Source organism: Denticeps clupeoides, chromosome 16, assembly GCF_900700375.1.
Source record: "Denticeps clupeoides chromosome 16, fDenClu1.1, whole genome shotgun sequence".
NCBI lineage: Eukaryota > Metazoa > Chordata > Actinopteri > Clupeiformes > Denticipitidae > Denticeps > Denticeps clupeoides.
Window position 1 is genome coordinate 494,377 of NC_041722.1, and position 13,639 is coordinate 508,015.

At 41.9% G+C, this 13,639-nt stretch overlaps 1 protein-coding gene across 1 annotated transcript in view; it reads right to left on the bottom strand.

Moving 5' to 3' along the window:
• Nucleotides 1-3,994: 3,994 nt before the first annotated feature.
• The window catches only part of LOC114765963 (polypeptide N-acetylgalactosaminyltransferase 18-like), a 61,798-nt gene continuing 52,153 nt past the window's right edge, over nucleotides 3,995-13,639 (bottom strand). The window contains exons 9-11 of the mRNA XM_028956530.1: nucleotides 10,723-10,818; nucleotides 6,796-6,960; nucleotides 3,995-4,510 (exon numbers count right to left, since the gene is read on the bottom strand). Of these exons, the coding sequence (XP_028812363.1) occupies nucleotides 4,364-4,510; nucleotides 6,796-6,960; nucleotides 10,723-10,818 (408 nt within the window). The 3' untranslated portion in view covers nucleotides 3,995-4,363. The remainder of the gene's footprint in view (nucleotides 4,511-6,795; nucleotides 6,961-10,722; nucleotides 10,819-13,639) is intronic.

The window sequence follows — 13,639 nt, forward strand, 5'->3', positions numbered from 1 at the left end:
ATAATAATAGACCATGAAAAAGGGCATCACCTGGTTTCCGATTATTAATTGTGTATCTTTTAGAGTACATAAATAATTAACAAGATAGTGACCTTGGTTTAAAGAACACAAAAATTACATAGAAATCTAGATCTACCTCAAACAAACCCTTTTGCCACGTGTTTAATTTTAGCACCAATGTATGATCCAGTGTAGATTTTTCATGTCTTCATGAATATCATGTCAGATTCTCCTTTATACTTGGGATTTGGTCTGGTCTCCTGTGGAAGCATTTAGGTTGTTTCCATGTCTGCCCTGGTGCTCCTCCTTGGGTTACTGTAGGAATCCATGTCCCATGACATGTGACGTCTTGGTGACATTCCTAAATGTATTGCTTATTTTTGTCACACCCTGGGATGGAACCCGGACTTTTTTTTTATTCCCGGCCTGTGTGTAGAGAACACCAGCCACCGATGATCCATGATTAGAGCCCTGTTATAAGGAAAGAGATGGCAGCAGAACGACATTACTGCGTTAATGTGGACCCTGACTTTGGGTTTGTTGGTTTTGTTTCTGACAAGTTTGACACATACCTTAGGGTTCCGTTTCTGTTTGTTCCTGTTCCTCCTGACCCTTGTGCCGGGGTTGAGTCATGGTGAGGCGTACCGAGTAAGCCATTGCTCAGAAATTAGTGAGACCCTGAAGTGGGACGGTCTGTGGAACCAGGCGGAAGGATGTGTCCCAGCAGGACGGCAGCAACAGAACACCCACCTGCTGCAGATGCATCATTCTTGGCAGCCACAGATCCAGCTCCCATCACATGCTGCAGGCGTGCCCGTGGAGTGATCAGAACACCACCACTCAAGTTCCCACCACCCCCTGCAGGTCCACACAACAATCCCTGCCTCCTACACCAGTGCAGAGAAGCCACTCTCTGGGGACAGCAGAGCTGAGGGAAGCTGTGCCAGTCGGCTTTGTGAGGGTTGCCCTGTTTTCTGATTACAGGTCTGGGACCTGCCAGATGACATCCGGCGTCCATGATTAGGGCACTGTTGAGATGGCAGGAACCTCGCCATTTACTTTCTGTTTATTCTTGTTCCTGTTGGTCCTTGTGCCGGTTTTGTTTGTGTGTATTTTTGGTGTAATTTTTGTAATTTGATTTGATTAGGGAATTTATCAAAGTCTGTTCCTTTGAATACATGTTCCAAGTATTTAATACCTTTACCATGATCATATTACTGATTTGTAGTACGTCAGGGTTGCTCCAGGTCAGTGTGAGAGAAGAGCTGATACTGAAGTTGAGCTTTATTGTCATTGCTACCTACAGAGTGAAATGAAACAACGTTTTTCCAGAACCTGGTTCTACATGTAACATTTAGACAATTAAATAAAGTTACATACTGACAAAGTTCATGTGTGACAGGCAAACTGGGTTAAATAAAGCACAAACAGGGGGACACGAGGCACTGTTAGCATAACAGGGGACATAGACAGTGCAAGAATAACATTTAACAACGAAACATGTAGACAAGATGAGACAGACAGCGCTAAGCTAGTTAAATTAATAATAAATGTGCAAAGTAAAATAGTGCAAATACTTTTGTGCAAAATGAAACGGTTATACATTACATTACATACATTACATTAATAGAAAATATTACTATATAACAGGTAGTGTGAGTGTATCAGTCCAGAGAGGAAAGTTCCAGAGTGTTCAAGTGTCTGATGGCCTGTGGAAAGAAGCTATTGCACAGTTTGGTAGTGAGGGTCTGAATGCTTCGGTACCTTTATCCAGATGGTAGGAGGGTCAAAAAGGCATGTGAGGGGTGTGTAGAGTCCTTCACAATGCTGGTGACTTTCCGGATGCAGCATGTGTGGTAAATGTCCGTTATGAGGGAAGAGAGTCTCCAATGATCTTCTCAGCTGTCCTCACTATCCACTGTAGGGTCTTGTGGTCTGACACGGTGCAGTTCCCAAACCAGACAGTGATGCAGCTGGTCAGAATGCTATCAATGGTCCCTTTATAGAAAGTGGTGAGGATGTGTGGTGGGAGATGGGCTTTCCTCAGCCTCCACAGGAAGTAGAGACACTGCTGGGCTTTCTTGGCTGTTGAGCTTGTTGAGAGTCCAGGAGAGGTTCTCCTCTAGATGAACACAGAGGAACTTTGTGTTCTTCATCTCCATTTAAGATCCGTCGATGTCCAGTGGATAATGGTCCCTCTGTTCTCTTCTGAAGTCAACAATCATCTCCTTTGTTTTTTCCACGTCCATCAGTCATCTGCTTGATGATGTGGTTGGAGATGTGCATTGCTGCACAGTCATGGGTCAGCAGGGACTGAGCACACATTCCAGCATTGAACTGAGCACACAGTCCTGAGGAGCTCCAGTGCTCTGTGGTGCTGGAGATGCTGTTCCTGATCCAGACAGACTGAGGTGTCTCAGTTTGGAAGTCCAAGATCCAGTTGCAGAAGGTGGTGTTCAGGCCCAGCAGGCTCAGCTTCTCAACCAGGTGCTGAAGAATTATGGTGTTGAATGCTGAACTGAAGTCTATGAAGAGCATTCGTGTGTATGTGACCTTATTGTCCAGGTAGATGAGGGTCGGATGCAGGGTGGTTGCAATGTCATTGTCCGTGGAGTGGCTCAGACAATGCAGTGAGTTGCAGTGAGTCCTGGGTGGAGTGCAGCAGGGTCTTCATATGTTTCATGACCAGCCTCTCGAAGCTTCATCATGATGGGTGTATGTGCAACAAGATGGTAGACATTGAGACACAACACTAAAGACTTCTTCGGCATGGGCATGATGGTGGTGGCCTTGAGACATGTTGGAACAATGTCGGTGCTCAGTGAGATGTTGAAAATGTCTGTGAGAACATCTGCCAGCTGATTTGCTGATGTAAAAGTTGTCATGTACTCTTCCAAGTTGATGTTGTCGCCGCCAATGGTTGCTGCCTCCCTAAACATTTTCCATTCAGTGCAGTCTCGAAAAGCAGAAATTGTTCCTGCAGGCCAGGTTCTCATCAGCTTCAGAACCGTCTTTTGTGAGTGGTCTGTATGCTAGAATGATGGGTGGTAATAGCCTAGCGGGTAACACACTCGCCTATGAACCAGAAGACCCAGGTTCGAATCCCACTTACTACCAATGTGTCCCTGAGCAAGACATTTAACCCTGAATGTCTCCAGGGGGGGACTGTTCCTGTAACTACTGATTGTAAGTCGCTCTGGATAAGGGCGTCTTATAAATGCTCCAAATGTAAATGTAAATGGAATGAGCAGTGATGTGGTCTGATTGGCCGAAATGGGGGCAGGGCTTTGCCTGCTAAGCATCGGCAATATTTGAGTAGATGAGATGCAGTGCGTTTTCCCCTCTCGTCGCAAAGTCCACATATAGACAGTGAACTGTCCGTCAGGGTGAACATTCTGCAGATCCATAATAGCTCCATACAGCACGCAGCGTTGGAATGTACATTCCAATAATACAAACTGAGGTAAATAAAATGGTCTGCATCTCACAGTCACAAATTCCACCCGCGATAAACAGTAGCTAGAGACTAGCACAGAGTTCTGGCACCATTTCGTGTAAACACACAAGCCGCCATCGCCAGTCTTTCTGCACAGCACTGCATTCCAGCTGAATGGCAGCGTCTCAGTAAATTCTCAGTAAAAACAAAGACGGAGCAGTCTCTAGATTCCCGCTGGGTAGTCCGCTGAAGTTTGATGTAGTCCAGTTTAATTTCCAGGGAACGGATGTTATAGGAGCCGGGCAGCTAAAATTAGATCTTTGACAAGCATGAGCCACTGACCATTTTCTAGAGCACTGCTTGATTTGGCATACCTTATTGGCAAATATAGCATAGTGGCAAATAAATGCACTGTGCCAATATAGTGCAAGTATGTATTTCTCCTGTAATAGAATCATGTGCCAGCACAACACACCCAACAAATAGGACACACACACACACACACACTAATTTACTAATTGGTACTTTTAATTCTATGTAATAAATACATACAAAATATACAATTAAAATGCTTTATTATATTATACATACATACCACTGTACTGACAAATCCCTACAATTTACAGCTTGATTTATAAATTTAACCTACAAACCTGAGACACTAGAAAACAAAAAAGTTCAGCAGGAAAACTTTGCCAAAGCTTGCTACACAGTAGCCAAAAATACCCCAGAGTGATGTTACGATTACAGAGCAGTTTCCATCCCTGCACAGTGACACATGGGTCCACTGTGGCTGGGCCGTATATTAATGTAGAATACCATAAGGAAAATGTTTAACATTTACCAAATGATGTCATTACTGGATAGACATCGGGCTGCTCCAGAAAGATCCAGTCCTGTATACTGCAGTGTACAGCAGGAAAAGCACTATGTTAGACCACCAGGCAGTATGTTGGTTATGGTCCATTTCTGATCACTGCATTTCTGGAGTGCAAGCTGGTACCCATATTCACTGCCGTTACTCTCCACCAGCTCAAGGCATCGTTTTGACTTCCTGTTCTGAATTGATCCACCCTGAAAGAGAGACAGAAGACAGTAATTATTCTTTGTGGTCAAATGATGTATGCTTATTAATGCATGAGAGCGAGGGCCAGCACATATATTAGGTGGCATGTGAGGTGTGCCATTAGGTGGCTGCCTATTTTCATTGTGACCTTCACAGAGGAAAATTTACTTCATGTCATTTTCACAGTCATGTCAATACAAACTGCATACAAACCAGTTGAGCCTATCACTATGTCACATTTACGCCCAGTTGTGATAAACCTTTTCCAAGGGATCTCCACTACCTCAGGTCTATGGATGCTAACCAGAGAAACTTGTGAGTTGACTAGAAAATGTGTACTTTTGCCAAACATGCATGGTTGTTATCCTTAATACATGGACCAGATAATGCTGAATAGACAGTTACCTGACTGTAAAACAGTTATCAGTTATTAAAAACATAACGACAGGAGCAATGACACAAAATGTAGAAGCTCTTTTACCCGTTAGAACAAAACCAAGATGCGCACGGCGTCATAGAAATGCACATGTTCCGTGACGCATCAGAATGATACAAAGTAGAAGTGCAATAATCAAACTACAGTGTGCTACTGATCTGCAATAATCCATGACCTTATTTGACAGATTTTTTCTAAGTTGTAGAAAAGAAGAAGGGCTCATTTTCAAGTGCCTTCTGTGCCTGCCTCAGCCCCATACGAATTCACCATCTAATCTAAGGAAACAGGGTCTGATTCAATTCTGATAAAGCTATTTTATCCATTTCAATTCAATGGCTGTATAAGTCGTTTATGTGTATTTTATAATACGGTACATGTTCAGTGTTGCCAGATCCTAAATGTTGTCGTACCAGCATCTTGAAATGATCATATTCTGAGAAAAATGATTGTACACAATTTCCATTCAGATGTTGCTTAGAAAATCTTCATTAACACATATTATCATATATTTTATCAAAGTTATACACATATTATAGTGTATAACTTTTACCCACAGAACATGTTCTGGATCACATTCGGCAAGGCAATTGAAGCACTGCATTATGGGATCTTTAGTTTGTCTGTTGTCAGTGCTTCATATTGCAGGGTCATAATAATAGATCTATATTAAATGATCTCAAGTTTGACATCTATGTGTTACCTTTTGCATTGATTGCTTATTAAGGCACATCTGCATGGCCAGATGAAAAAAAGAAATCTATCTGTTGTGTTAATGAAATAACTTACAATGAAAAGTTATCTGTCCATATCATGGCATCTTTTTTTATTTCACTGCGCAGAGTTTCAGCAAGTCGCTTATTGTATGCTGCATTATCAGGTCAAAATAGATTTAGGCGATCATTCACTCTTTTCAAATGCGTAGACCACACAGATCATCTAATATATTTTTTTTATTATACAATTCAAGCAGTTATACAATATAACTTGGGCAGTTCTAGCGGGTAAGGAAATTTATTTTCACAGATATATGCATTTTAATGTAAAGCACCAATACCCAAAAATATAAAGTAAACGTGGCACCCTGGACATATGTTACAGTGCATATGTCCTGTTATCTTTGCCTCCCCATAGTTACACTTCTTTCTGAGACTCTTTCATAGTCTTAGAATAAAAAAAACGAATCTAACTCGCTACAACTGTAAGACATTTTCTCTTTTTGGACAAATCATCACAAACCCTGCACTGACACCAATTACAGGCTCACTCTGCCTTGGAATGGGAGTCCCTCTCTGTATCACTCCTTCCCAAGGTTTCTTCCTTTCTTTCATCAATGAGGTAAAGAAAGAACCCAGAGTGACCACTAATCGAATACTTTTCCATGCATGTGATGGAGCTACTGGAGCTGTGAAAACATGTTCTGTCTTGTCTGCCTGCTGTGATGTGATGCCTATGGACCCAACATCCCAGTGAATAAAGTGTATTAAGATGACAGAGAGTTGATGAAAGTGAAAGTGATTGTCATTATGAAACACTGCAGCACAGCACATGGTGATACAACTAAATGTGTCCTCTGCTTTTAACCCATCACCCTTGGTGAGCAGTGGGCAGCCATGACAGGCGCCCGGGGAGCAGTGTGTGGGGACGGTGCTTTGCTCAGTGGCACCTCAGTGGCACCTTGGCAGCTCAGGATTTGAACCAGCAACCTTCTGATTATGGGGGCAATTCCTTAACCGCTAGGCCACCACTGCCCCTCTAGGTCACCGTATTGACATGACACCGTTGGGTCCCTGGCAACTGAGGCTGTACTGTAATAAGTTATGCCACATTGAGGTTTTATGGATTGATTCTTCTTCATACCTGAGTAAACAGCCAGTGTAGCTTCATGCGCTTGGATGAAGCATAGCTGCACTCAATGAGCTTTGGCCGGCTGTTCACGTCCACCAGGCACTTGTTGTCATCATCATCGACGGTGGGGCTGAGAATGCCGATATACAGTTGCTGAGTGTGGGTGTAGTAGACATTCTGCAGAGAGAGAATTGTTTACGGATGAGCTGTCCGTCAGAAAGAAACCCTGAAATATCAGCTTTATGAGCATTGTTAAGACAGGAACAATGCAGCGGAAACGTGCTAACAGGGTATACAACAGAACATCCATTATAGGTAAAAGTAGAAGTGTAGTACAATATGATTGGTCAAATATCAAGTGGTGGCAGTGAAGTCAGATTGGACCGATTTTCAGGTTTCAGATGTGAGAGGGAGTCAGACTGCAGCCGTTTCAGACACTTTCAAGGCACTGTAAATGGAGTAAGAAAAGACCCATTCGGGTCAATGATCTGTTTCCATGACAGCCAGCTGTAAGTATTAATAATGTTTTGACGCACCCGAGAACCCGTCCACGTGACTGCTTCAGAATCGAGGAGAAAGTGGTCATCTGTCACATTGTAGCACCACTATGGTGGACTAGTAGTGCTGACCAGGACTGGTGGCTCATAAGTGCTTGTAATGGCACCAGATAAAAAAAGACCCCGATGCTGGACAGGGGGTTGGCGAACCACACACAACTCAGTGTCCTGTCCATAACATAACCTGTCTGCCTTTCCCCTCCAAGCTCTCCTGATCCCTCAGAGACTCTGGACGTGCACCATCCCTGAACTGGAACCCTGTTGACACCAGGCGCCACACAACACTCACCCTCACACCCAAACTACTTTTTCACTTGGTGACACTAATAAACAGCCTCTCCGGCATGTTAAAACTCAGTCAAGTATAATGTCTGCAGGAAGGCAGCACTAACTGAGTCGGAACGATATCTCATGATATTGGAATGTGACGATAATTCTCGCCCGGCAACAAGTTGTCTCACAAAGCAGCATCCAGCAGCAATCAGCATGACTTCTGAAATAAACAAGATGTCCCCACCATTTTAAGTCATGTTCAGCTATTTCTCTACCCAACAGAAATAATAACTGCAATATTACAAATACAACACACACTGGGAAATGATAAATGTTGTACCTCAAACTTATTGAAAAAGACAACTGTCATGGAAAAATCTTGTACAATATAGTGTCTTGTCTTGTGAGCTGAGCTGCTTATCTTATCACCCTCCTCATTAACTCATCTCATTAACTCCCATTTCCTGAGAGGCTTGGTACAGCTCTCTGTCTCTCTTCTGCACTACAGGTGCCACTGCCTCTCAGAAGGAATTAAAGATCTCTTTGAGATCCATAGAAAAAAGCACAATGCTGTCTGCAAAACAGATCAATGTTCAAAAAGTCATTTGAAAAATCTACTTACAGTGGGTATGGAAAGTATTCAGTATTCAAGATAATTGATTTTTTCCTCATTAATGTACACACAGATCCCCATATTGACAGAATTGTTGACATTTTTGCAGAGTTATTAACAAAGAAAAACTGAAATATCACATTATCACAATAAATATCACAATATTTGGTGTGACACCAAAGAGTGATATATTTAATCAAGTTCTGTCCATTTCTTCTGATCATCCTTGAGATGGTTCTACATCTTCATTTGAGTCCAGCTTTGCTTCATTATACTGGTTGGACTTGATTAGGAAGCCACACCCCCGTATATATAACACCTTACAGCTCACAATGCACATCAGAGCAAATGTGAATTATGAGGTCAAAGGAACTGCCTGAAGAGCTCAGAGACAGAATTGAGGCAAAGCACAGATCTGACCAAGGTTACAAAATAATGTGGTGCACTGGTTCCTAAGAGCACGGTGGCCTCGATAATCCTTAAATAGAAGATGTTTGGGATGATCAGAACCCTTCATAGAGCCTGCCAGCCAGCCAAACTGAGCTATCGGGGGTGAAGAACCATAACCCTGAGAGAGGTAAAGAAGAACCAAAAGATCACTGTGGCTAAGCTCCAGAGATGCAGTAATGGAGATGGCAGAATGTTGTAGAAAGTGCAAGACACATGAAAGCCTGCATGGAGTTTGCTATAAAAAAACACCTGAAGGACTCCAATATGGTGACAAATAAGATTCTCTGGTCTGATGAGACTACGGTAGAATTAAGGCCAAAAAGTTCAAAGCGGTATGTGTGGAGAAAACCAGGCACTGCTCATCCCCTGTCCACTACAGTCCCAACAGTGACGCATGATGATGGCAGCATCATGCTGTGGGGTGTTTTGCTGCTGCAGGGACAGGATGATGGGTTGCACTGGAAAAGGGAAAGATGAATGCCTCAGAATTGGCCGATGGTTACAAAATAAGACAAGACAATGACCCTAAGCACACAGCTAAAATAATGAAGGAGTGACTTCACAACAACTCTGTGACTGTTCCTGAATGGCCCAGCCAGAGTGCCGACTTGAGCATCTCTAGAGAGACCTAAAAATGTCTGTCCACCAACGTTTACCATCCAACCTGCCAGAACTTGAGAGGATCTGCAAGGAGGAATGTCAGAGGATCCCCAACTCCAGGTGTGAAAAACTTGTTGCATCTTCCCAAAAAAGACTCATGGCTGTATTAGATCAAAAGGGTCCTTCTGCTAAATACTGAGCAAAGGGTCTGAATAATTAGGACCATGGGAAATTTCAGGTTTGTGTTAGTAAATCTGCAAAAATGTCAACAATTCTGTGTTTTTCTATCAATATGGGGTGCTGTGTGTACATTAATGAGGGAAAAATTAACTTAAATGATTTTGCAAATGGCTGTAATATATCAAAGAGTGAAAGTAAGGGGTGTCTAAATACTTTGCATACCGACTGTATTTATTATTTAGTGCTACTGCAGGCTACAGAAAAGATATGTTACTGATGAGGTGCCTGGAGAGCAATGTGTGGGGATGGTTCTTTGCACAGTGGCACCTAAGTAGCTCGGGATTTGAACCGGATTACGGGTCCGCTCCTTACCCGCTAGGCCACCACTGCACCTGCTAAGCCACCACTTGCACTGTCCCTGTTGCCACTGACTGTAAATCACTCTGGATAAGGGAGTCTGGCAAATGCTGGAAATGTGAGTGTAAATTCAGGAGGAGGTTTCAAGAGTGAATATGCATTCATGATGGTGGAATTATGTAAAGTACGTTTTGGAACAGCAGGGGGAGCCAGAGAACAAGCCTTGCTCAGTGTCTGGAGGGATAAGGTTGTGACATGGAATTTAATTGATGCTGTTTTTTCTTTGTATTAGCTTAAGTGACAACTGTTATGGTATTGCTGTTTATTGCTGCTATTTTTGTAATCCTTGCTTTTACTGTCAAGAAAGTATTATGTTGGAATTGATCATAACCTTTTGAACCAGTGCTTCGTTAAAAGAAACGAAAATTGAATATGGTGTGTATTTATTCAGAATCCTATACCAGGGTTCTAGAATCTATGCCCACAGTGAGTCTCCATACACAGGAATGTGGAGCAGCAATGTAACTTCAGCTACACTGACAGGCTTCTAAGCACAAAAAACAGCATCGTACAGCATGCATTCTCCATGTGGCCTAATCTGATTACAATCATGCCCCTGAGGCTGTTCATACACCTCTGTTTTAACAGAACAAATGATTCTGGAAAGCCTGACTCACAGTGGCGCATTGTAATCAATTCCTGACTGGCAGGCAGAGCCACCATCTGCTCTCTTTTACAAAATGTCAAACTTTATAATGAAACAGGGCAGGCCTCACATTCCAGTACCTGATCCCATGATCCCATGCCAGCCTGGACCCGAAGAGCAGATACTGGGCATCAAGCATCTCAGTGTCAAAAAGACTCACATTCACTCATGTTCCTGTCAAAATACATTACTGCACTACGTACCTGGGGAGACATCCCGTGGCAGAGGTACAATATAGGGACATTGTCCATCTCTGGACCCTGGTCCAGACAAAGGTCTGTCTTCAGGGAGTTCTTCAGCTGAGGTTAGAGGAGAAGAGAATCAAGGATTAATCTAAGATGTGTAATTTACTTAATTTTACTGATGTTAATGCTAATATTAGCAGACTGTGAAAACTTGGCTTTGCCCGATCATATGGTCAAGTTGGAATTTTACTGTTTCTGGTCAGTAAAACAGTAAACAGTACTGTTTACTGTTTTATTTAACTTCTATTTCTTCAAATTAAATGATATAAGAAAAATGAATGAAATTGACTAGTTATACATTAGTGCATATTCAAGCACCACACATGCACATACATGTGGAAGGACATCTTAATAGGTTTCTCCTTCAGCCCATCCTGGCACAGGGTCTGTATGTGTCCGGAACTCTGTCTGGTAGAGGGAATAAAATAGCTGCTTTCTACACTGATATACCACCTGGGTGCATGGATTCCAGCAGCATTGAGAGCATTGAGCAGCAACGTTCCACAAGACCCTGCTTTAAGCACGAGATTACACAGTATTATTATTCCTCATCATTGTGAATAATTTTCCAAATTAAAATCTTTAATTCTGCCTTGTCAATGAAAATGTCTGGGATATGATTCATACTAATCATGAGTTCTTCTACATATATACACATTCTTCTACAGTTTAGAAAACATCTCAAATAAATGCATGGACCATCTGGCCATCTTATTACACAGACATTATTTGTTCCCTGCATATGTTTCATAAATGTTTCAAGATATGTGTTGAAATAAACATATGTACTGATGACAGACTGTTACGACTCCACCATCTGACTGACAGCCCATGAGAAGCAGCCACTGAGACTGAAGTAATGAGGCCGAGGTATTTCTGAAGCTTTCATTCCAGAATTAATTTTAATAAGCTTGACCTACTTTCTCCACTCCCGCTCTACCTTTTAATTGCCTCCATGGAAAATATGTAAGATGAAATCAACCATGGAATCATCGGTCCACTTTTGAACAAATCTGCTTGTTTGTTCATCAGTGCTGATTTAGGCATATTATATACATGTCCCACATACAAATAATAGAAAGTGGATTGTTAGAGGAAGCAAACCTGTAATTCCTGTAATGATGTGCTAGGATGAGAGTGAATAAAAAGTCATATCCACTCATGGATGCCACAATTTTTTGGGTTTGTTTCCAAGACCCAGACATTAAAAAGGACAGACCCACTGGATTGATTGACAATTCACACACCCTACTTCCACACTGCTTTGGTTAGCCCTTCACCAATATGAGCCAATATATATCTAAAACATTATCTCTGCTAAGAGTCTTTTGACAACACACTCTAGATGATCAGACCTACAATTCATGTTTCCAGGTCTACAGAATGTGACATCCGCAGGGCACATATTATTCGAAAGGCCAATTTAGAGTCACCTATTTACCAAGTGCCTTTGGGGAGCGTGCAGAAAGCAGAGAACCTGGAAGAAACCCACACCAACACAGAGAGCATGGGAACTCTTTTTCTTAAAGTGAAGTGATTGTCATTGTGAAACAGCACAGCACAGCACATGGTGCTCACAATGAAATGTGTCCATGACAGGAGCCCAGGGAGAAGTGTGTGGGCATTGAGAAGTGTTTTGCTCAATGGCACCTTGGCAACCTTCCGATTATGGTCCGTTTCCCTGCCCGCTAGGCTACCACTGCCCCCAGATCTCCCCACACAAAGCAGCACATCACTTTTTCCACATTTTGATATGTTAGAGCTTTATTCCAAAATTAAATGCATTTTCCATCGGAATTCTGCACCCAACACCCCATAATGACAACATTTACATTTTTTACAACATGAAATATGTTTACTTTTATTTATTTACTTTTATTGGGTATCTGATGGCTATGGATGTTGTAGGGCTGTCGTGTTTTTTATTTATTTATTAAAAATAAAAAAATGAGAAATCACACGGTATTCACAGCCTTTGATGTGAATAAAAAAGTAGGTGTTTGAAGCCAATGTCTTTCTTTATTTTATTTTTCCTGTATTTTTTTGATAGGCTTTGTGGTTTTGGAATTTTTATGTCTGTTTATATAATGACAACTGCAATTGGGTTCCATTTAACATATGCTGACTGTTTCAAAGTGAAGTGATTGTCATTGTGATACACAGTGCACATTTGACTTTTCAATAATACTAAAAATGTTCACCTTTTAAATTACTGTATCGTGTCAGTTCAATATCAGAGAATTTTGTCTCTTATGGTCGAAGAGTCCTTCAGATGCCTTTTGGCAAACTGCAAAACTGCAATGTGCTTTATAATAGTGGCTTCCGTCTGGTCACAGAGGTTCTCTGAAGCTATGACAGAGTCACCATCGGGTTCTTGGTCACTTCCCTGACTTCTCCCCCAAGTTTAGGTGGCCAACCAGCTAAAGGAAGAGTTCTGGAGGTTTAGAACTAATTTTTTACTTACATATGATGGAGGCCACTGTGATCATCGGGACCTTCAGAGCAGCAGAAATATTTCTGTAACCTTTCCCAGAGGTTCCAACCTGTCTCAGAGGTCTACACACAAATCCCTGGACTTCATGGTTGGTTTGTGCTTTGGTCCACTGTGGACTATATAGACTGGTGTGTGCCTTTCCAACTCATGTTCAATCAACTATTTTTTTTCCACTGGTGTATTCCAATTAAGCTGCAGAAACATCTCAATGATGATCAGGGGAAACAGGAGGCACCTGAGATCAATTTTGATTTTCATGGCATAGGCTGTGAATACTTATGTACATGTGATTTCTCAGTTGTTATTATGGGGTGTTGTGTTTAGATTTCTGATGGGGAAAAATTATAAATTTTGTTATATTTTGTTGTAAGTTTGTAACAA